The sequence below is a fragment of the Castanea sativa genome, chromosome 3, assembly GCF_040712315.1.
Source record: "Castanea sativa cultivar Marrone di Chiusa Pesio chromosome 3, ASM4071231v1".
Lineage (NCBI taxonomy): Eukaryota > Viridiplantae > Streptophyta > Magnoliopsida > Fagales > Fagaceae > Castanea > Castanea sativa.
The window spans coordinates 16884073-16910144 of record NC_134015.1 but is presented as its reverse complement, the minus strand read 5'-3'; the positions used below and the strand labels follow the sequence as shown (position 1 = coordinate 16910144).

The window sequence follows — 26072 nt, the reverse complement described above, 5'->3', positions numbered from 1 at the left end:
CCAAAAACACTTATACTTATGAAATGACCATTGTGTCAAGAATGGGCGGTGGTAATGAATTTAATTTATTAAATATAGATAAATATATTTAATTTGATTGATTAATATACTTAGTTTATTTAGTTAGTTAGAGTTCCAATAAAGAAAATATTAAGTAGTAGTTTGATTTTGTACATTGTAGTTTTGTATCTTGTACATTGTAGTTCTGTATATAGTCTGCTAAACTATATGGAGTATAGAGTAGCAGCGCATAAAACGACTTGCCGTTTATGCAGTAGTCATAGTTAGTTACTTTCTATTTTCTTTTTTTCTTTTTCTGTTTTGACACTTGTCCTCTTTGTATTGACAATGAATCATTCACAATATCTCAACTCCTACTTTCTCTCTTCTCTGTGTAATTCTCGACCCACCATTGTAGGACCTTGAGCTTGTATGTGATTTGAGCGTGTATGTGATTTCAACAGAAAATGTCATAAAAAAGAGAGTCCATTCTTTACTTCTATAATTGTAATGCTTTAATTGCTTTATATCTATTTAATAATGTCCACACTCAAAATAATGTCCACTACATCATGTGTAAAATGTGAATACTTGTGTAAAATGTGAATACCCAGTATGAAAGGTGTGAATATTAAGTGAAATATTTTGTACAAGCATTTATTTCATTGAGATGATATAATAATTCAGCAGAAAGTCTAATAAATTCAACCTTGAGGAATGAAAGTCACCTATCGATGATGTGCCATAATTTAAAATATTATAAGTACATTTGTAGATTAATGATCCGAGCTTCATAATATATAGATATAGATCGTGTTTAATAATAGCAATCATGAACGTACGTGACCGAGGTTATTCCACAGGAGGCAATCAAAAAATAAAACATAAACACCCATTAATTCGACGTAGCAGTATCACCCATTCTATTAAATAATTACCGCCTGAAAACCCGGATGCCAGTAAAGTAGCAAAAACATATAATGATGGCTTCAGCAATCCCCAAAGAGTGTGGCACCACTGCGTACGTTCCTGATATAAATGCTATCAGCAATGCTTCAATAGAGTAGCCTGCCAATTCAAGGGCACGTTTTGTTTTTACCGCTCTGTCTTTGTATGATAGCACCCTTCTAATTTTAGCCGAGAACATGTAAACTAATATTGAGGCAGTGGAAAAACCAAAAGCTAAAGCATTGGCTATCACAAATGCTTTGAAAGCAGCTTGTTTGCTTAATACTGCCAATCCCGGATTGATACCTCCGCTTTCATAACCACCGGGCGCAGTGAAAGCTGCCGTGAAGGTGACAGATGCGATGATCGTGGCTACCAACATATTGGTCTCACCCGCAGACCTTAAAATTTCCGATTTGGACATGCTGATTCCTGCCATTTCTTCTTTGCTTTCAGAGGCAGCATTCTTCACCTCATTTTCCTTTGCAGTCTGCCCTTGTTGAACTTTCTTTTCTATGGCTGTAGCATTTCCTGCACCTCCATCTGCAGATTCTATCCCCGTTTCTTTTTGGATTTGTTCTTTGTCTTGCCCCTCGGGATTTAGTAGCCAAGTGCCCATTTTTAAGAGTTCTCTTAGACTTCGTAGACCGCCTTTCGCCTTTAACTGGTTCTTCGTATATATCTGTAAATTTACAAATATATGATTTTGTTTTTCTAATACATATTATGATTTAAAGTAGTATTATATACAAGCAATTTTGGATAACAAATAAACACAAGTCCGAACTCCGAAGCCCACAAACTCAGCAAGCATAGCCCACATGTTTGGGTTGAACCAGCAAATAGGGGATGACCAGAACTCCACGAAAATAATCTCAACCCCAATCAACATGGACAGCAAAACCTTAAACTCACTGGTTCACACCTAAAAAGCATGATTGAAAATTTAAACTTGATCAAACCCTAAAAGAATCATCTCATAGAAAATATTCTTCGTGCAAAGTTGAGTCTCGTGGGATCAATGTTTTGGGGGTGATGAGGCGATGAAGGACTGAAAGAGAGATAGAAAGAGCAGCGGTGGCGCACGTACAAGTGACCAAAAAAAAATATTCTTAGCAGAAATAAGTAACCTTTTTTTTTTTTTAAAGAGAGTTTCAAATTATGGTGTTTGATTTTGATGATAGTTCTTTACCTTTAGATCAAGACACGAATTGATTTTTGGTGTAAACTGAGATTGAACTTCAAATCTCTTATTCAACCATCAAAAACATTTATCAGTTAAGTTAACTAGAACCCACAAATATAAATTATACTAGTCGCTAACCCGTACAATACACGGAAAATTTTATTTTCGTTTTGAATTTATTAAATTTTACTAAACTATCTACTTAATTATCAATCATTCTAATTATAAATTATTAAGCAACAAAATTTGAGAAGAGGATCAACATCATTGCCTAAGAATTCACTTTGTTTTTTTTTGATAGGTTATACCTAGAAATTCACAACCCTCATCGATCTCAACGATCTCAATGTGAATTCTGCCACTAATTTCTCTTTTTTTTTCACGTTTTTGTACCGTCCGATTTAGATTTTCTTTTACAATCTGGTATCAAGTGATACGTATTAGAGGTAATTTGATATCGGTTCACTGGCCGGAACAAAAAATATCAGCCAGTATGGTATATATGGCAACGACTTCCTTGGCTATGGCTGGTAAGTAAGGTCCAAATTGCAAGGGTGGCTAGATATTCAGGTTTTATGTGTGTGGCAGTGTGCGTCTCAACTCTGAAGTTTTTCAAGTTTGGGGGTTTTCAGAAACAGAGTTGCTACACGAAATCATGTAGTTGTGACAAATTATTATTAAAATTTTAAAAATTAAAATGCAAAGCTGAGATGGCACACTGTCAAGAGGTCAACATTTCTAAAAACTTCCCTATTTAAATTAAATCCCCCCCCCCCCCCAACCAAATCAACCGTCTTTTTAATCCTGCATGAAAAGAAAAATTGTATAGTGTTTCTTCGTTCAAAATTCCTATGGTGCATTAATACTGCATTCCGCAGGACAGAAGAGGCATACCTGTAGATTGATTCTTAAATTTGTACTTGAACAATTTTTGTCCATTGGTGTCAAGCCCTCCTTGTTTACCGCATTTGTGTCAACATCTCTACAACGTGCCAATTTTGAGAGAATTTTATAACGTCCATTGACAGCTGCAAGATGCATAGGTGTATTTCCTTCTTCGTCTTGCTCGTTTATAAGACCCTTAAGATCTGGTCTCTTCAGAAAAAAATTGACAGCTTCCAGGCTGATATTTTCTGCAGCAACATGGAGAGCAGTCCGACCCCTGTTGTCCAACAACTCATAGATATCTGGACAAGCTGTGATGAGTTCTTCCATTACAAGAACATTGCCTTCCATGGCCGCAATGTGAAAAGCAGAAAAACCTTTTTTGTCCTTTACATATGCAAGCGAAGTGCGATTTTCTAAAAACAGCTTGACCAATTTCACGTTACCCATACCTGCGGCAATGTGTAGAGGAGTGCATCCTAAGTTCTCGCCTTGTTCAATCGCAGAAGGATATTTTCCCATCACTTCTTTCACAAAATCTAAGATGAGGATATTGATAAGGTTAGCGTATCAACACATGTATATGAGTACGATGAATTTCTCCTAAAATAGTCATATTCAATTTGATTTGAAATAGATTAAGATGATGCTGATTGCTTGGAATATTAATGGGAAGTAAATTCTCTTACTTTATCTTACAGAAGGATAAAAGTATAACTCTGGAGTTTCTAAAATATTATACATCCGTTTTAAAATAAGAGAATTGAATTTGAAAAATCTTCAAGAATTTAAAATAACTAAAATGATAATACTCCGTCATTTATTTGAAAAAGTATTTCGTATTAAATAATACCACGTCATCCATATTAAAATCCAATAAATGAGAAACGTGTTTATAAAAATAATTACACATTAACACATGTCTTTCATTTGTGAGTGAGATAGTTATTTTATACTGACATGTCTCACATTTTTTAAATTTTAATACTACTAACATGGTATCATTTGCACCAAATAACTTTTCCACTTATTTCAACTTTTTTTTTATCACAATGGCTTACAAGCAATATTACATTAATTATGGGATGTTTTTAAGTGAGCAACCAATCCTCAACATATTAATTAGGATTGGCCACATAATAATCTTTTCCTCCATTCGATTGTATCTAAAATCACAATGTTGTTTCTCAACAAAAAAAAAAAAATCACAATGTTTGCTAATTCCTTAATTCTCATGTCCATTTTTATTGCCTTTTCTAATGTTAGTTTGGTCTTCCTCCAACATTTTTTGGTTCCCTCAACTTGAATCTGATGGAAATATGCATATGCGCAGCTGAAAATCTACGGATCTACTTCATTCATAAAATTTAACATGTGCTATATAAGTTTCAGAATATAAAAATAAAAGAGTGTACCTTGGAGCGGTGAATTTCAAAACGAAGATCAAAATCACTTGGGAAGACTTTCAATCTTCACTCCAATTCCACTAATGCCCAAGATGTGTGGTCTCTCAATCAGTTCCAAATGGAGAATGTCAAGGAGTGTCTAACACTTCTTACACCACTTCACAATAGTGTTCTTGCAAAATTCTCTACAGAAAATTCTGTATGTTTCTCCCTTTGTGTCTAACCGATTATTCTAATTGGGCTAGTCTTTTGGGGCCTTTCCAATTGGGCTTAAGTGTATGGCTTGGAGTGGGACCAATAAGACACTAGTTCCAATGGGCCTTGGGCTTTTTTGTCAACTCTTGACAAATCCAAAGTTACCATTAACTATATTTAATACCAATATAGTTGCACTCTAGGCCTTATCAATAAATTATATCCCAAGACGTTATTGTACATGCAACCCCTTCATAAAATATTCGTAATAACACAAAGTCATGAATGTAGACTATCACTTTGTAAATTACTACATCTTATCCTTGAGTACCCAGTTTAATCCTTTAAAGTTATTCATTATATATTTATGAAATCAAATTCCATAAATATATATACTTTAGTAACTCCTTACTAAAGTGGTTAGGTCTAACTCTCTGAATAACAATCTCATTAAACTTATCTTAAGGGAATAGTTTCCGTTAAGAGACTATGAATTCCATCTTTAGAATATATGTTCCATCAACACTAAATGTGATTGCCCAACATACTGAGGTTTTGACCATTACTCTAGATCTCACTCCTGATACATCAAAGCAACCTACACTTCATGATCAGGTCCATTATTCTCTCAGGATAAAGAGTTCATGCAAATATAAGTCATGAGTTTATTATTCATTTGACAGTCGTTAGAAGAATAATAAATCTCACACTGGTCCTGTTCAATATGTCTTAACTCTTAAAACATATCAACACACCAACTAGAAATCTCAATTTCCATGATCAAGACAAATCATCTTAGTTGATATGTTATAGTCTTCGCAGATGAAATGTCCAATCTCATCACCGACTACGAACTACATTTTGAGTTTACAAGGAACTTGTGATTTACATCTTCTGTGACTAAATCACATACAATGCATCTCATGAACTATATGATAATGTCTCAATATTCATGTTACCATTATTTTTAGATAATAATAAAACAACTTTATTAAACACAACATTAAGTCATACATAACGTCATACATAATAAAATACATAACATCATACAATAGGATTTAAGGGCACTAATCCTAACAGAATCAACTCAGTCATTCTTACCAGTGCAATTTTAATTGCTCTCCTATGAACATAACCAAACCAAAATTGGATGCACTGAAAGGTTGGAGTGTTTGCTAGGTTCTTGTCGGAGTTAATGCAAGGCAACCATAAGATTATGCTCTCTTGCACCATCAGAATATTGGGAACCAATCATATCTGCCACTTATTTGGTTGTGTTGTATCCCCCAAATTCCATGTGAACAACAAGAGTAGAGCTATTGCAAAGTCAAGTGATAATTTGATGGCTCAAGCCACCCCAAGTTTCAAGACGAAAGCATAGTCATCATCAATTTTACCATCTTTGTGTTCAAGAGTCTTGCATTTAGGGTTGTCCATCAACCCAGAAGACCTGACCCACCTGCCTGACCTGATCCGATCTGAAGACATACATGCGGATCCGAATGCCAAAACGGGTCGAATACGGTTATGTTTATTTTAAAAATCGATTTTGCAAGTCAGTTTCGAGTCCCTTAACTTCAAACCCGTATAAACCGACCCAACCCAATCATAAATTTAAAAGGAAAACACCTTGGGTTCCTTCTTGATTCTTCTACGCCCTTTCAGAAAAAATTCTCTCGCTCTCTCTCGCTCTCTCACTTTCTCTGATATCTCTCCCTAATCTCTCACTTTCTCTGATATCTCTCTCTGATCTCTCACTTTCTCTAATCTCTCTCAAATCCCTAACCCTAGCATCCTTATTGCAAACGTCGCCAAGTTGGGCTCTGTTGCCGCCCCTAGCCTTTTTACTGCCATCGTCGCCCAGTTGGCCTTATTGCTATCATTCGTTCTGGGTTGGGTCTCAAATACCACACTCTTGATGAATCCCTCCTCTGATTTACTTGAAATCTACTGTGAGACTTTAATCAAAGATGGGTTAGTAAAATAAAAGTTTTGTTTTTCTATTTTAGAACTGTACTGATCTTGTGATGGATGTGGTGATGGTGGGGGATGAAGTGGTGGTGGTGGTGTGGGTTTAGTATTATCTATATTTTTCGTTTCAGTTTCATGGATTTGGTGTTTTTGGTCCTAGTTTGTGTTATTTAGGTTGTGATTTCTTTGTTCTTTGGGTTTTTATTTCTGTCTTCATCTTGTGCTTCAGTTCAGACCCAAAATTATTTGATGGATCCGACCCACTCAACCGATGACCCGTGCCATCGGGTTCAACCCGAACATTCAGTCGGTCGCGGGTCCATTTTCCATTCACCTGATTCAATTGGGTCAGTTGCGGATCAATACTAAACCCAATCCGACCCGACCCGTGGACAGCCCTAGTTGCATTACCCAATCTTATAAAACCATAACTTGCTACCTTTAAGAAAGCTACACGTGGCTTAGGCCCAGTAAGAGTAGTTTTCACTTCTCACCATCAAGAACGAATTGAATTGGACAAGAAATCTCTTGTTGTTCCATAAAGAAAACTCAAATGCAAAACAAAATGAAAAAAATGAAACCATGTCTAGGAAGTACATTGCACAAAAAACTCAATCCTGGCAGAAAGTCAACACTGGTCAAAGGTCTAGTCAACGCACATAGGTCAAGTTAATGTTTCACGTCTAGGTTGACAATTCAGTTAGCTAACATGGTGAATCTGCTGATGTAACAAATGAACTAGCAATTACGTGGACAATATGCTGACACGACACACTAGGAACTTAAAAAGTCGTGTTGACGTGGATATAAGTGACACAGTGTATGACACATGGTGTAAATGTGTGCTATGCATAGGGGGTGGCAATTTTTATCCATATTCTTATGCACCTACTTTGAATAAATCTTAACCCAACCCATTTAAATATTTAAGTTAAATGGGTAAAGACCCATTAGGTTATTTAATTATATGGGTCTTAATGGATAAACCTACTAATACGGTAATTCCCACTAAAACCCATCTAAAATTTAAATAAACAACAGAAAATCTAAATTTCTAGAAAATTATCAAAATATCACCGAAACTTAAAAAATAACTAAAATACCCTTATGAAACCTAAAAAATGACCAAAATACCTCTAAAACCTAAAAATTACTAAAATACCTCCTAAATCTAAAAATAACTGAAATACCTCCTAAAACCTATAAAATGACCAAAATACCTCTCGAAACCTAAAATAACCAAAATAAACCCACGAAACCTAAAAATAACCAAAATACCCCCCAAAACCTAAAAGATGACCGAAATACCTCTGAAACTTATAAAATGACCAAAATGCCCCTGAAACCTAAAATTACCAAAATACTCCTAAGCATAAAAAATAACCAAAATACCCCTGAAACCTATAAAATGACCAAATACCCTTGAAACCTAAAAATTACCAAAATACCCCCCTAAACCTAAAAAATGAGCAAAAAACCCCTAAAACCTAAAATGACCAAAATACCCCATAACCTAAAAGATGACCAATATACCTCCAAAACCTATACAATTACCAAAATTCCCCCAAAACCTAAAAATTACCAAAATACCCCCTAAACCTATAAAAATGTCCAAAATACCCCCTACAAAACCTATAAAATGACCAAAATACCCCATAACCTAAAAGATGACCGACATACCTCCAAAACCTATACAATTACCTAAAGGATAACCTAAAGGTTTTGGGGGTATTTTGTTAAATTTCTAGTTTTAGGGATATTTTGGTTATTTTTTAGGTTTTCGAGGCTATTTTGGTCATTTTTTAAGTTTCGAGGGTATTTGGTCTTTTTTTAGGTTTTGGATTTTTTTTTTTTGTTACTTTTTAGGTTTATGAGGTATTTTGGTAATTTAATTGGTTTCGGAGGTATTTCGATCATTTTGTAGGTTTACGGGGTATTTTGGTAATTTTTAGGTTTCAGGGGTATTTTGGTAATTTTATAGGTTTCGGGGGTATTTCGGTCTTTTTTAGGTTTAGGGGGGTATTTTGATAATTTTAAGGTTTCAAGGGTTTTCGGTCATTTTATAGGTTTTGTGGGTATTTCTGTCATTTTTTATGTTTAGGAGGTATTTTGGTCATTTTTAGGTTTTGGGGGTATTTTGGTCTCTTTTTGTTTTATGAATATTTTGGTCACTTTAGAGGTTTTGGGGGTTATTTTAGTGATTTTAGAGATATTAGGGGTGTTTTGGGTCATTTTAGAGGTTTCATAGGTATTTTGCTCATTTTAGATATTTTAGCAATATGTTGCTCATTTTAGAGATTTTAGGGATAGTTTCGAATGTCCAAGGGTATATTGGTAATTTCAGAAGTGTTGGGGGCACCTAGGTCTTTTTAGGTATTTAAGAGTATTTTGGTAATTTTGGAGGTCAAGAGGGTATTCAAGTAGTTTCAGAGGTATTTGGGTCATATTAGGTTAAATGGGTGGGTTACTAATTAAATGGGTTAGGTGGATGATGGATAAGTAATTTATATATAAACTAGTCATAAATGGATAAAAGGGTAATTATACACCCAACCCATTTATGAGTCAATTCATTCATGACCCAACCCGCCCATTTGCCACTCCTGTGTGTGCTAAGGTGTGTTGTTGTGTACAAGCACTTATGGGTGTGTGTGGGCACATGTGACAGAACTCTTAAACCATGTCTAGCACGTGTTAGTTCATTCAACAGTTTTTAGGGCTGATTTCGATGGGAATGTTTTGGAACTCTTCGATCTATGGATCCACATATTTGTTTGCTTAGGTTGATGCAAGCTCAAAGTGGAATTATGAATTATGATGGGCAGAACCTTAGGTGATATAATCTTGGTTAATAATGGCAGTGGTTCGCTTCCGACAAAGTGGAAGGCAACAGATGAAAGAATACCTATAGACTACACTAAAGGGTGAGAGAAGTGGCTCTAGTGCCATGATAAGTTACCGATTGTTTTAATAGCATTATTATTAAGAAACTAGAATTTAATCATTTAATTTAACACTTCACGCCCACTTTAGTCAATGGTTAAACTTGGCTGAAATAATGGTTTTCTAGTTTTTAGAGTTAAAAATAAAATAAAATAATTCCAATGCCAAACCAGGGACGTAGCCAGCTTTGGACTAGGGGAGCAATGGCCCCCACTAAATGTTTTTAGAAAAATATTATTATATATATGTGTACTAATTTTAACATTTTTGTTCTATAAAATTACATATTTTCCCTTAAACAATATCATTGATTCTTTTAAGAGTAATGCTATATTCACAAACCTTTTTACAATATTTTTATAAACTGTTTTGGTAGCAAATTCTTATTGGTTCGCACATGAACCCACCACTCACATCATTTTTTTACTTACTAGTAACCACTTATTACATCAATTATTTATAAAAATAAAAAATAAAATAAAAAGGTTATAGCGCTAGTAGTTTCCTCATTTTAGTTACTATAAAAAAATTTATAGATCTAAAATCTAAAACAAAATATACAAGCCCCAAAAAAATAGCTCAACAACAAAAATTTTCAATAGTAAAACTAAAAAAAAAAAATTAAACTCAATTAATCAATTTTATTTAAAATAAACAACCCTGTCATTTAAAAAATTCTAAACAAAAATAATTTTGTTCTTACCAAAAAAAAAAAAAAAAAAAATCTAAGCAACTAAGTAGTAGCAGAGCCAAAGGTTGAAACCGATGCACATAGCCAACAGTAAAACTACCCCCTTAACTCAAAGCTCTAGTTCCGTCCTTGTGCCGTGCCGAACGATGATTCTATAGTTTTCCACGTCAAAAATCTTTCAAATACAAAATCTTCATTTTATGGTTTTCCACGTCAAACCCTTTTCAAATATGAAACTCTGATTTCTTGGTTTTCCCTGTTAAAAAAATTTTGGTTTTAGTGTTTGCCATATAAAAACCATTTCAAAGATCAGACCCTGGTTTTCTAGCTTTTCACATCAAAAACCTTTTCAAAGATCAAATTCTAGTTTTCCACGACAACGACCCCTTCAAAAACTCAGGCCCTGGTTGCAGGTTTTCCATATCAAAAGTTATTTTTAAATATAAAATCCTAGTTTCTAGTTTTTCATATAAAATTCTTTTAAAATGCTAAAAATACAGAAATAGGGTAATACCTCTTAGGTAATTGTTTCAGGGTTCCTAACACCTTTGGCGCACATAAATGAATTACCTAACTTAATTTCATAGGAGACATTACGTACTTTTAGTTTAAGGCATAATAATAATAATAATAATAATAATAATAATAATATAAATCCTGTGGGTAGAAGGTCTGTCCAAAATCCGGTATCAATACTCACCCACAAAGGGAATGTAAAAGGAATACCCAATGGGGTAATAGTAAAGAGATCTCCTAGGCAGAAGGTGGAAACTGTGGTAATGTTTGGGAATAGCTAATTTAGTTTTTAATTGAAATCTTTTTACTGATAGTGTGCCAAAATAAATTTGTACTTTGAAAAAAGTGGAAAAAAGTTTTAAAAAGTTATGTATAAAAATTTAAAGCTGAAATTTGATGCCAAACACATTCTCAATTCCAGCAAAAGAGAAGAATAGTTTAAAGATTTACTAATTGATTTTGAAATCATACTTTAGTAAGAAGAATAATAAGAGATATGCAGTTGTCCCTATAAAATATAAATAGAGTGGTGGAGTAACATTTGTAATATGTGTGAGAATTAAAAGACAACTTTTTCCAATAAAGGAGTTGGAAGATAAGCTTTGTATGGACTGAGAATAATGGGTCAGTCCTGAACTGCAGGTCCACTCGCTGAACTGTCTTGGCCCATCTCAGCCCACTTAACCAAGCTGAGGTGGGCCTGGCCAAACATACGAACTAAGTACCCCTAGATATGCTGAGAACAAGCGATAATGCCTTGGAGGAATCCACTTGCCGAGCAATGACCAGCGTTAGACACAAGTTACTAGGAGGTCATGTCGGTAGTAGGAGGTGGATCCCTTCTAGTCTGTGATACGATACGAAGGGACCCACTGACATGGGGAATATCCTCTTATCATGATAATCCCACTAAGAGGAAGAGATAAATAGAGGAGAAGAGGGAGTAATGGGGGATTGGAAATTTTGGGAAAGTGAAACATGAGAGTAGTAAGGAAAAACACATGTTGAAAATTAAGAAATCATGGTCTGATTTCAAGGGAAGGGCTCAGCTACCTAATAGTCATCTCGGCTGAACCAAGATCAAGAGAGTTTAGGGCCAAAGTAACACGTTAACTCTATCAATGACCTGAAAAGTCACTTTTTGGACCTCCCATTGTGGGATAAGCCCAACCTAGAGTACAAGTAAATTAGGAGGTCAAGGCCCAAAAGCCCAAGGTTGTTGGGAAAGGACCACCACAATTGGCACCATCTGTGAGAAATCCTACTACGCTAAAGGTCTAGAGGTGGTCGAGGTAGTCATTAGATGGAAGGGAAACATACAAACGAAGGGTTGGTGGGGTCCGATGGGAATCACTCTAAGGGCTCATCCCGGGCCCTAAGAGCAATGGAGTAGGAACATAGGAGAGAGCACTACGGCCGAGACGGGTACAAGACTCAAATGGACTCGCATGCTGCGTCATCCAGAGGAGAAAGAACTATTTCGTATGTGCCCGAGGGTTCATACCATAGTGACCAAGATCAAGAGATGGAAAGCCTGCAAAGGCAGATTAAGGAGTTAAAGTTAGAGATGAGGGGCAGGTGCCGAAGGAGGACCCCTGAAGGGTCGTCCCACGACCATAGCCCGACAAGCAAGCATACAAAGAGATCATCTCACCAGAGTCATTCTCTGCTATCAAGGGATAGGTCAAATGAATCTAGAGACAAAAGTTCGGTGTCACTGAGGAGAGAAAGGGATGGGTGTCCAAACACCGCTATGGATGCCATATGTCGAGCGCTTAGAAGGATAGCTCGATCACCTTTTTTCGAGATAATAAAGCGTACCAAGTTACTAAGACACTTCACTCACCCACTGTTCATCTATTACAACAGCAAGACGGGCGAGGTAGAGCACGTAAGTCATTTGACCCAACTTATGGCTCTTTATTCTCGAAATGATGGGCTTCTGTGCAAGATGTTCCCTTCCAATCTCAGTCCCATAGCGATGAGATTGTTCAACGGCCTAAAGAATGATTCCAACCGCAACTTTGGGAAGTTAATCCAGGCGTTTGGGGCTCACTTTGTGACATGCAGCCAAGTCCCCTAGCCCATTGATGCCCTGCTATCCATGAAGATAGAAAGTGGGAGACTCTCTAGTCCTACACGGACAGTCGAACAGATACTAGAAATTGTATAATAAGATTGGAGGAGGTAATGAATAGGTGGCTACGAGCACTTTTAAACTGTGGCTTCCTTACGAGTCTAAGCTAAAGGGCTTCTTGACTATAAAGCTCCCAGAGAACATGCACTAGTTGATGAGGCAAATAAAGGAACACAAAAGACTGGAAGATGACTGGTTATAGAGTAAAGGAAAGGCCGCTGCTATGTTTCAGTACTAGAAGGAACACCGAACCAGGGACTTTCAACAGAGGCCCAGAAGAAAGGTTGGAGGGAAAAACCTCATTAGCCGTGTAGAAAGGGTGAACGTCGCTTTTAAGGAGCATGTACAAAAAATCTTGGAGAAGATCAAGCATGAGCCTTATTTCCACTAGCTTGGTAAAATGAGCAGAGATCCAGCCAGGTGGGACTAGAACTTGTACTGCACCTGTCATCATGACAAAGGACATACCACCAAGTAGTGCAAGATGTTCAAGGATTACTTGGAACAGTTAGTGAAAGCGGGGCATTTGAGAGATTATGTGGTCAGCCAAGGGTGTAGTACTATAGGACAAGCGTCAGGATGTTAAAAAGGGATAATGCCACCTCCCCTAGGCATCATCGAAGTCATACACACCACGTCAATCAGGGTTAGTATTAGCTGATGAAAGGGAATACTTAGCATTACTCCCCAACAGGAACATAAGATAGTGGACTGCCTCGAGAAGAAGCTCAATTCAGGCAAGGAGAAAATAGCTTTTAATGATGACGACCTTGAAGGAACGACCCAATCACATGATGACACACTAGTTGTGGCCCTTAGGATAGGGAGGTTCCCTGTAAAAAGAGATATGATCGACCAGGGGAGTGGAGCGGAGATCATGTACCCTAATTTGTATAAGGGGTTAGGTTTGAAAGATGAGGACCTTACTAAGTATGATACCCCATTAGTGGGGATTGACAAGAAAATGCTGATGCTTGGAGGGTCGATCAAGATCCCTGTGGTCACAGAAGGGAAAGAGGTAATGGTAAATTTCGTTGTGATTCACGCTTTCTCTCCATACATGGGGATCTTGGCACAACCATGGATCCATGCCATGGGGGCCGTGCCATCCACCCTACAATTGAAGGTGAAGTTCCCTACCAAGCATGGAATAATAGTGGTGAGGGGAGATCAAAGTGTAGCTTGGCAATGTTTTAGGGAGGCAATTAACCACGAGATCAAGCAAAAAAAGCAAATAAAGTCGAACCCATTATAGCAATCACAGAGCCCTGAGGACTCCAATGAGGCTGATAGTGTAGAGGAGTTAGTTGAGGTCCACCTTTTACCTTATGAATACAGGGATTTTTGGGTGAGTAAGAGCCTTCCAACCAAGGATCGTGTGAAAGTACTATTGTCACTGGTCTAGAACTTGGATGTCTTCGCATGGAGTCCATACAAGGTGTTTGGGGTAGACCTAGAGTTTATAGTGCATAGATTAAATGTGGACCCCTGTATCCCCCCAAGAAGCAAAAGCCCAGACGTTTGGCCAAACCCCACATGGAAGCCATGAAGGAGGAAGTACTTAGATCCGTGCATCGATTGGTTAGTCACGTAGTGGGAGCCGTGCATTGAAAATGAGAGATTATCACTATAGAACAAGTCCAATTGTGTATTAGGGTAAGGGTTCAACTGTAGGTTGGTATAAACTACTAGGATTCCTTTACTTGTAACCATTTTTTGTGATAATAGTATATTTTCGAGAGTGGTGACCTTAAAATCACCTGATGGGGTTTTTGCCTTGAAGGTTTTCCCCATTCGTAAACAAATCACCGTGTCAACTTTATTTTCCACTGCATTTAACTTAGTTGGTAATTTGTTTGTACTACCACGCATATTGCATGTTAATTAACTTAATTAATTCACTTGGCTAATTAATTGGTTAATTGATCACAAGAGGTCAATATATTCTTGGCCTATCAAATACTGTGGGGATGAAAAAGAAGAATGGGAAATGGAGGACCTGCATCAACTTTACCAACCTAAACAGAGCATGACCTAAAGACCCTTTCGTTATCCCGAAGATTGACCAGTTGGCAGACACCACATATGACCATTTGAGGATGAGCTTTCTAGACGCCTTCTAAGGATATCACCAAATTGGTGTTGGCTCCCGAAAACCAAGAAAAGACATCTTTTATCTCTACTGAAGGTAATTACCACTACACAGTCATGCCCTTTGGTCTAAAGAATGCTAAGGTAACTTACTAGTGAATGGTTTCACAGATGTTTAGGCAACAAATCAACAAAACAAAGGAGGTTTATATTGACAATATGGTAGTCAAGAGCAAGAAATCGAAGGAGCACATGCCAGATCCACTTGGCTAATTAATTGGTTAATTGATCACAAGAGGTCAATATATTCTTGGCCTATCAAATACTGTGGGGATGAAAAAGAAGAATGGGAAATGGAGGACCTGCATCAACTTTACCAACCTAAACAGAGCATGACCTAAAGACCCTTTCGTTATCCCGAAGATTGACCAGTTGGTAGACACCACATATGACCATTTGAGGATGAGCTTTCTAGACGCCTTCTAAGGATATCACCAAATTGGTGTTGGCTCCCGAAGACCAAGAAAAGACATCTTTTATCTCTACTGAAGGTAATTACCACTACACAGTCATGCCCTTTGGTCTAAAGAATGCTAAGGTAACTTACTAGTGAATGGTTTCACAGATGTTTAGGCAACAAATCAACAAAACAAAGGAGGTTTATATTGACAATATGGTAGTCAAGAGTAAGAAATCGAAGGAGCACATGCCAGATCCAACTGAGGTATTAGAGATATTGAGGCACCACAAATTGCGCCTTAACGTCGCTAAGTGTGTGTTCGAGGTAGGATCCGGGAAGTTCCTTGGTTACATTATAACATGCCGAGAAATTGAGATCAATCCCAACCAAATCAGCGCAATTCAACAACTAAGTACGCCAAGGAACACGAAGGAAATATAAAAGCTCACGGGAATGATAGCAGCCTTAAATCGGTCTGTGTCCAAATCCATTGTCAGAATCTTGGCTGTAGCTTGAAAAACATGATGGAGCCACCATGAACATTGTGTTGCAACCTCAAGATTTTTTTTCTTGATTTGTTCTTTTCGCAAATCAATTCCATTTCCTTTCTCTTAATTTCAATCTCACCACCACTCTCCTTGCCTTATCAACTAGAACACCCCAGATCTTGACTCATGATCATGAAGGTTGTTTCTTCAACTAGGGCCCACTACAAACAAGTATTAGTTGCTTAAGTTTTGCTATTAACACTTAACAATACTATGGCCACAACTCAAACCCTTTGCTATTGATCTCTTCATTTAGTACAAAAATTCAAGTTACTCCTTTGTAATCTCTTACTCTTCTTCTTATTTGTTTTGTGGCCCTTCTTACCCACCTAGACAAAATAACTCAGCCATTTCTTTGACTCAATACTCAATTTTAAGAAATGATCCGCAGTACCCCTTCTTTTTGTAGCTTTTTTGTGGACAAAAGTTTTGGAATTTCTTTAGATAATATACTTAGGAAGAAAGGTTGGGTTTCAATTCTGTTGTTGATTGAAGTAATAAGCCAATCTGGGGGAAAATGAAAAATCAAGAAAAAATAGACCCACATTCATAGCGGCTTCAGAAATGACTCATGTGAGGACATATGTGATTCATGTTAGGAACATATGTCATCATGTGTTGGCTAATCCTCTAACAAAACGCACTTTACTTGTATTTGTGTAGATTTAGGATGTGTTTAATACTTTAAGGAACAAGTTTTCAAGTTCAAGTGTTAAAGCCATGCAAGTCTGTCCAAGAATCAAGTAATGAAGTACTGGATTTCAAAGCTCGACAGCTAACTCGATAGGAGCTGATCTCAATCCAATCTGTGAATACATGTTTGGGCTTTCTTTTCTCACAACCCTAAACATATATAAGGATTGTTTTATGAGTTGTCACAACGAATGAAACTTAATGCAAAAGTTTTTTCACAAACATATTGTGAACCAGAGACATATGCCCTAGTTCATCTTTCTATTCAAGAAGCTGCTGTGTTTATACACCGTAGGGTTTTGTGACCAAGCAATTTCGTGATCTTTATCATGTGATGAACTGAAAAATTTTACAGTCAACATCCTTCTCAACTTGGTGATCAAGTCGCATACTGAGATCCGCGCATCTATTGGTTAGTCACGTACTGGGAGTCGCGCATTAAAAAGAGAGATTGTCACTACAAAGCAAGTCCAACTAGGTATTGGGGTAAGGGTTCAACTATAGGTTGGTATAATTTGATTAAAAAGAGAGATTGTCACATCAAAGCAAGTCCAATTGCTTGTTAATTTGATGAATAAATAAACTTGGGTAATTAATCAATTAATTCATCACAAGGGGTCAACACATTTTTGGCCTATCAAGTGGTATCAGAGCAGGCACACTCTGATTAGGTTTTAATCTTTGTTGTGTGATCCATTGACCCCTGTTGTCATGGATAGAGGACAGTCTCTGATTATACATCTTCTATTTGATGATACTAGCTATGCATACTAGAAAGTAAGCATGAGAGCTTTCTTGCAGTCTCTAAATGAGAAAGTATGACAAGCTGTGGAGATAGGTTGGACCAAGCCGAAGGAAGCACCGACCAACTAGGATGATGCTAAGATCAAGGCGTCAAACTTCAACAATAGGGCATTGAATGCCTTATTTAGTGCGGTCACAAATAAGGAGTTCAAGAAGATATCCTCCACTGAAACTGCAAAGGAAGCGTGGACCATTCTCCAAAAAACCTATAAGGGAACAAAGGCTGTCAAGGACTCGAAGCTTCAAAGGCTCACTACTAGCTTCAAAAAGATTAAGATGGAGGAGGATGAGTCATTTGATGAGTTCTATGCCAAGCTCAAGGACATAGTAAACTCAGCCTTTAATCTAAGGAAAACCATTCCCAAACCCAAGATTGTGAGAAAAGTGCTCAGATCTCTACCCGATAAATTTCATGCTAAGATCACCGCTATTGAGGAATCAAAGGACATTGAGAAAATTCCTTTGACAGAGCTGGTTGGCAATCTACAAACCTATGAGTTGGGTTTGACAAGGATATGGAAATCTGGTAAGGGAAAGAGCATGGCATTGAAAGCCAAGAGTAGTGACACGAAGGAGTCTTCCAACGATGAAGATTTTAAAATGAAGTCCTACATCACCAGGAAATTCAAAAAGTTCATGAAGAATGTCAATGCAAAGGGCTTCCATAAAGACCACAAGCAGTCCAGTTCATCTTAGTTCAAGAACCAGGACAAAGGAAAAAAGGATGCTAAGGACGTTGGTCATTACACTATTCCCTCAGGACCAAAGTGTTTTGGGTGTTAAGGCTTCGGTCACATAAAACAAAAGTGCCCTACTTATCTCAAGTTCATTGGAAAAAGCAAGGCATTTGCTACAACTTTGAGCGACACCAAACTTGAGGATGATTTCAAAAATGAAGATGGTGGAATCCTAAATGCCTTCACCGCCACTGTCAATCCTACTGAAAGGATTGTAGAAAATGTGGATGAAGAAGAAGACTTGGTGGAGTCAAAGTTTGAGAAGATGGATGAACAAGATGACATCTACACTGCCTATGCAAAGTTATACAAGGTCTCGAAAAAGCATGAAAAGTTGTATAAGTTCACCACCAAGAAGCTCAATGATATGGAGCTTGAACGAGAAGAACTCTCCATAAAGTTTGATGAAGCCAATCAAACTATAGGAGTACTGAGTTGGAGAGGACTTCAAGTGCAAAGCTTGATGAGATGCTCAGCCTTCAGAAATCTGCTTCTGATCGAACCGGTTTAGGGTATGATTTCTCCTCTTCTAATATTGCTTCTTCTAGTACTACTGTTTTTGTTTCTCCTGCTAATAATGTTGAATCTAAGAACAATAACGTGAAAAATGTGATAGCTAGTGAAAACATAGATAAGGGTAAATCTATCTTAGGAACATCTCCTAAGCTTAGCAAGAAAGAAACAAAAACCCTAGGGCTAAGAAGAGTAATGCTCAAAAGTCTAAAGAGAAGAAGTAGCATCTCTATCATCACTGTAGAGCAGCTGGACATACTCGACCTAATTGCCAAATGGCAAGCCACTCAACATAGCAACAATATGGTCTTATCAGGAAATCTGAGTCAATTTCCATCCTCTCTTACTCCACTTGGAGATCTCCTCAAAGTCCTCATGTTCCTTCAAACTTGAACGGTTACAATGCTTGCCCCACTTCGCCGGCCCAAGGATTCGCTAAAAGGAAAGGTTCTTCTAAGGTGTGGAAGTAAAAAAGCTCCAAGTGATTTAGTCACTCTCTCTCTCTCTCTCTTTGTGTGTTTACATTACTTGAGTGTTTTGTTTTATTATTTTGAGTCAGTCTAGTTTTTATACATTGTTTTGCTTAATATGTTTTTGTTTGTTTGTTTTCGATTTTGTTTTATTTTGTTTTCCTCCATAAAAATAAAAATAAAATTGAAAAATTATAAAAATACAAAACAGTGTGTGTTTGTGTACACTGGTACTTGTGTACCTTGAATGGCCAATAAAACAAAATATTCTAAACTTTGTATCATTTGTAACTTAGATGAATATCTCTATGCACAACTAAGTAAGTGAGTTTTGTGGCACGTGTTTGTGATGAATAATATTAGATAATCTCTTATACTTAACACTCATATCACTCTTTTTGACGGGAAGGACTAGAAAATCCTAAGAGAAACGCATAAATAACCATCTTTCCACTGTTGCCCGTCAATCATGAAACGACATTTGCATGCTTCGGCATAGCAAAAGTGGAATGTCAAATGCTTAACATCATTGGGTATTTCTTTTTTATCTCTTATATGCCCATGCATAGTTTGCTTAAAAGAAAAATATGGAAAGAAAATTAAAAGCAAAAAGAATCAAAATGCTTTATATATGATTGCAAGCGTGTATTCTAAGAGATGTAAGAGTTATAGGATGTACCTCAAAGGTCATAGTCCCTGTCAAACAGTTATGATTATGTGTGAGTTAAAGTGATTTTCTCATATCTCAAATCGTCATAACATGTAGACACTTATGCAATCTTATGATGTTTTTCACACACAACACGCAATATTCTTTGCTACTTTAGATACATGTGCAAGTACAATGTGATTTAGCCATCATAAGGAATACATGTGTCAATGTATACTCACTAAACTATCTTAACATGTTTTTGAAATATAAAATTTGTTAGACTTGTTTAGTGTGTGTGGGTGTGTTTTTGGGTGTATGTGCTTAACATTTTTCTTGTTGAGAGATGATTTTAAGAGCTTAAAATGTTGTTTGGATCCTTGGTAGTATAGCATGCTTGAATGCATTTATATCTGTGTTTTTCTCTTATTGAAAAACTATTTTTAAGCAATCTTGATAGCCTCTTGACAGCTAGGCTATCTATCGAGCTCTTCAGCTTCTTTTTATCGCAATCTCCATAGTTTCTCGATAGCTCCTCGATCCATCGAGAAAGTTTACGTCTCCTCAATAACTTCTCGATCCGTCGAACCCCTTTTGCTGTGGACACCTCTGGATAACTCCTCGATAGCTATATCTGTCAAAGTTTTAAATCTCGACACCTCTCAATCTTTCGAGCTTTATGATTTTTCTATATAAAGGATCTACACGATTTCTTTTCACTTCTCCCCGATCTCTCTCAACAGAATTTGTCTCTTCATCTCCCAAACACTCTCTTCACTCTCAAAACCTTCAACCCACATGATTTTCGGCCTTTTCTTGTCTCAAATCACTTGGTATGCTCTCGCTTTCTCTCATTCTTCATGCATTTCAAGCATTTAGATCTAGGTTTTGGGTTTTTGAAAAACTTTTGGGGTTTTTCAAAATTAATGAAGTTTTTGTGAAATTTTTGGGATGGGTTTTGTGTAAATGATCCTATATGTTCATGCATTGCATTACATTTGCATTGTAATAATGTTTCATGCATTTTAAATGTGTATTTACTTTGTTGCAAATTTGTGTGCTAGTAGGTTTAGATTGGGCTTAAGTCCATGATGCTTTTAAGTTTGCATGGCACATATTCATGCATTTTCATGCATACATACCTTCAATTCTTTATATTTTTTTATATTGTTTTGTTGGCGCTTTTCTGATTCTCTCTCTCTCTCTCTCTCTTTCTCTCTCTCTCTCTCTCTCTCTCTCTCTCTCTTGCTTTAGTATGCTCTATGGCACCCAAACGCAAATCCACTCCGTCCCAGAACACTTTTCGTTCTGGGGCATCCACTTCTTCTTCTAACCCGACTCCTTCTCACGTACAGTGTGATGATAAAGCCCGAAAGGACTTTTCAAAGAACTTTTTTCAACGAGGCATTCATTCGGAACGCCAAGTCATTCTATCGGATTTTTCCAATACTAACCTTCCTACTATCATCTACAATCAAGGTTGGGCTTCACTGTGTGACATCCCGGTCACTTGTCCCTCCATGATCATATAAGAGTTTTACTCCAACATGCATGAATTCGATACTTCTATACCTCATTTTTTCTCTCATTTCGAGGTACGCGCATTGTAGTTACTTCGAATATTGTATCTGAGGTACAACACGTTCCTAGGGTTATTCGGACTACCCCAGCTACGATCGTCTAAAGACTATGTCCAAAGACGAACTCTCATATCTCTTTTGCGAGACACTTTTATCTTGTGGTAACCGTCAAAACACCACTTGCTAAGGCTTTGCAAAAGGTCCGGGATTCTGGAACATGGTGATGACATTCATTCTTCATCCATTGTCTCACTATAACTCTATTACAGCCTAGTGCTCGATTTTTGTTATCCCTCTTAAAGGATATTTCTATTGACTTTCCTTCTCATTTTATTCTATCTCTTATAGATGCCTATAGGTATACAATGACTCGTGATAAGCTCATCTTTCCTTCCGCTATCATGAGGCTTCATCGCCATTTTTCTATCTCCTTTCATGAGTCTCCTCATTTCATGGTTATGTGTGCCATAGATGCAGCTACCATTCGACGAAGCGAGGCACAACTTAGACCAAGGCAGACCCGAACCGAGACGGCGACTCCTCCAGCTTCTACCGCTCCATCCACCTCCGCTCCTTCGTCTTCTGCTGGTAGAGTGACTCTTGAGGCCATTATGGCACAACTTGTACGCATGGATGCTCGCCTTGACACACTCAGTGATAAGTTGTGTCAGATGAACACCCATGTTGGTCATATCGCACGACGACAGGCTGTCATGGGTGGTCTCACCGTTGCTTCCTCTCCATCTCCACCGGCTTCTAAGGATGAGAGTGATGATGGCTCCGACAGTGATGATGCTGATGAGGACAAGGATGCTAACTTGCCCAGTGATGATGAGATGTCTACTTGATGTACTTACCCTTTGTCACTCATGACAAAAAAGGGGGAGTAGTTTTGATATGAAAGTAGTCATATACATAGGGGGAGAGTTAGCATAGGAGATTTTTTTGATAGGGGGAGTGTCTATGAGACATGTAGTGAGGTTTTTATGTAACTTCTTTTCTTTCTTTTACATTTATCTCTTGTATATTGGTCTTATGACCATTTGACATACATTGTATTTATATTTGGTTTATATCTATTGATGTATGTTATTCACCTATCTTCACATGTGCTGTTTTTTTTTCTCTCTTTATGCACATGATTCTTATATATTGTATGCAATCTTTTATTTTTGTTTTACACTAAGATACCTTGATGAGTTTTGTTTAAAGTGTTTCAGAAATACAGGTTGTCAAAATCTTCTTGCCATGAACTCTCTTCTTTCAAAAAATTTCAAGAGTTTGTGTTATGATAAATTTTATTGTATTCAACAAGTGAGTATGAGTTGAGTGATTTATGACTTCTCTCATATGTTCATTTTTTTGTTGTGGTTTTGTCACGGATTGCCAAATGGGGAGATTGTTAGGACATATGTGATTCATATTAGGAACATATGTTATCATATATTGGCTAATCTTTTGACAAAACACACTTTACTTGTATTTGGATAGATCTATGATGTGTTTAATACTTCAAGAAACAAGGTTTCAAGTTTAAATGTTAAAGCCATGAAAGTCTATCCAGGAATCAAGTGATGAAGTGCTAGTTTTTAAAGCTCGACGGCTATTATCTATTGAGGTTTTTAAAAGGCTGCTGAAGCCCGATGCTCTACAGCTTCTCGACAGATAAGTTATCTATCGAGGTTTATGAAATTCAGTTTCTCAGAACTGATCTCAATCCAATCTGTGAATACATGTTTGGACTTTCTTTTCTCACAACCCTAAACATATATAAGGATTGTTTTAAGGGTCGTCACAGCGAATGAAATTTAATGCAAAAGTTTTTCACAAGCATATTGTGAACTAGAGACATATGCCCTAGTTCATCTTTCTATACAATAAGTTGTTGTGTTTGTGCACCGTAGGGTTTTGTGACCAAGCAACTTCGTGATCTTCATCGTGTGATGAATTGAAGAACTGCAACCAACATCCTTCTCAAGTTGATGATCAAGTCTCGTACTGGGATCCGCGCATCTATTGGTTAGTCACGTGTTAGCAGTCGTGCATTAAAATAAGAGATTGACACTACAAAACAGGTCCAATTGGGTATTGAGGTAAGGGTTCAACTATAGATTTGTATAAGGTACTAGGATTTCTTTACTTGTAACCGCTTATTATAATAATAGTGAATTCTTAGGAATTGTGACCTTAAAATCATCCAGTGGGGATTTTGCCTCAGAGGTTTTCTTCATTCGTAAACAAATCACTATGTTAATTTTATTTTCCACTACATTATATTTTAATTGGTGATTTGTTTGTGCTGCCATGTACATTGCTTGTTAATTTAATTAATTAATAAACTTAGATAATTAATCAATTAATTCATCACAAGGGTCAATACATTTTTGGCCTATCAACTCCGACAACCTGTGTGGCGGCCTGTGTGGAGATGTGGAGGTGATGGTGTGTGGTAAGGTCCATTTAGTTTTTAGTAAAATGATAATGTATCATTCTCTTATTAATTCATGTAAACTAGAAATTTTACGCAACATCTTTATCAAATTTAGATTCTATTATTTTACGTGTTTTCACAATAGACTACTATTCAAGATTATGTTATCATGATACCCATCAATAACAACTAATCATTTAAGAAGGATGACGAATCCTCTGCTTGATTGTTTACTAATTTAAGATGAATTTATGGTTTAATGGGGAATAAAAGTAAGGGAAAAAATGAATTCTGGAGTTGGATATATTTACCTTCGGGAATGGTTTCAGATCTGAGCTGTGCACGATTCGGGTATACTTCACCCACAAGGACCACCCAAGCAGGGGGTAGATATATGTTAACTAAGGACAAAAGACTACGCAAGAAGCGAACTCCTCTTCCTTTTGAAGATAACACATCTTCTCCATTAATTTCGATATCTACATCGGGTAAATCAGAAAGCCAGTTAGCAATCATCATACTAGAGAACCGCTTCAAAAGTAGAAAAATATGTTTATATGCGAAACATTAATTTCAAGGATTGCCGGATCCACTTTTTATTCTTAAAGTAACTTGTAATATCATGCATATGCATGAATACACTAAAAAATATACAATAAAATACATATTATTATTCCTACAAATATAATTTAAATACTATTGATAATTATTCTTATATTTTGTTATTTTTTTAAAAAGTCTTATAAAAATATTATTAGGTATAAAATATAAACTTTCCATGTCTATTTTTATTATTTCTTAATTTTTATTAAAGTGAAGCACTTTTTTTTTTTACGATTCATTTATTCTAAACTCTTTAGTTTTTATACTCAATAACTCATTTAGATGAATATTTATGATGTGGTTCCATATTTGATTCTAAAATTGGGAAATAAAACTCTCTCTAAAGATAAATAATTTACATTAACTCACCTAGAAATTAAAAAATATATAGATAGAACACGTGGCGCAAAGTTAGATAACAGTTAGAATCCAATTTGAAATTTAATTGAATTTTCTCTCAGTTTTACCTATTAATAAATATATATATATATAGAGGACTTATAAATTTGAATATTTTTTACTTATATAATTATATTTTTATGATTTATTATATTGGACTCCTCATTTTCTACACTAAATTAACTAATTTAGCACGAAAATTTAATTTTAGATTAGATAGGACACGTAGCGCAAAATTAAACTCTAATTGAAATTCATTTTTTTACACTAAATTAACTCACTTGACATAAAATTCTAAAATTTAGATTAGATAGAACACGTGGTGCAAAATTAGACTCTAATTAACTTCTAATTTGAAAGTTAATTGGATTTTCTCTCTGTTTTACCTATTATTATATATATAGATTACCAAATAAGAAAATCTAAGAAATAATTTTAATCAATCTCCATAAATACTTTAATCATAGTTATCAAGTCAAAATTTCAAACTAATTGAAAAATAAATCAATTACACGCAAGAACTCTAAAAATTATTTTAAAAACCTTCCCAAAATATAAAACTGTGGGACTAACTCTAATAAATTCAGGGAAAAGTTTTACTGAATACTTGTTCGCAGCAATTATTCATACATAGTTATGTGGTAGCAAAAAGAAAATGACAAGTGTTTAAGGTCCACCTAGTCATGTGCAATCTCTTAAACACGTCTCGTTTTTTTTTTTTTTTTGCGCTGCCTCATACCTCTATATGTAGCAAAACATTTTCCAGAAATTCCTATATACTAATAAAACTAAGTACCGTATCTTCTAGAATTTATGCCCCAAACCCTAAACCCTACTACTACTAATTATAATAATAATAACAACTACTTCCCTCTTAACATGAGTTCTGACATCTAAGTATAAAAATCTAACTTAGATAACCCAAAGAGAGAAGACTACCTAAGGATTCCAAGAAGTGGAGGCTTGAAGATCCTTGAGTTAAATATACTAGAAATCCCTTTTTGCTATGTTATACTTAGTACCTAATCTAAATTATTTTAGTTTCTTTTTTAAAAAACATTTTTAGTAATTGAATTGATTATGATGGATTTAGGTTATGTTGGACTGTTCTTGGGATGTTGCAAGATTTTTTCTTTTAGTAAGCATTGATTGAGGTAATTAATCTGATTCTTGGCTAGTCATATTTTTCTTTTAATATAATGTCTGATTTATTAAA

The 26072-nt window shown here is 36.2% G+C and overlaps 1 protein-coding gene across 3 annotated transcripts in view; it reads right to left on the bottom strand.

Annotated features, from left to right (window-relative positions):
• Positions 1-768: 768 nt before the first annotated feature.
• The window catches only part of LOC142628337 (protein ACCELERATED CELL DEATH 6-like), a 38225-nt gene continuing 12921 nt past the window's right edge, over positions 769-26072 (bottom strand). For all 3 annotated transcript variants that reach the window (XM_075802443.1, XM_075802441.1, XM_075802442.1), the window contains exons 4-6: positions 24166-24333; positions 3029-3558; positions 769-1630 (exon numbers count right to left, since the gene is read on the bottom strand). In XM_075802443.1, coding sequence (XP_075658558.1) covers positions 935-1630; positions 3029-3558; positions 24166-24333 — 1394 coding nt within the window. In that variant the 3' untranslated portion in view covers positions 769-934. The remainder of the gene's footprint in view (positions 1631-3028; positions 3559-24165; positions 24334-26072) is intronic.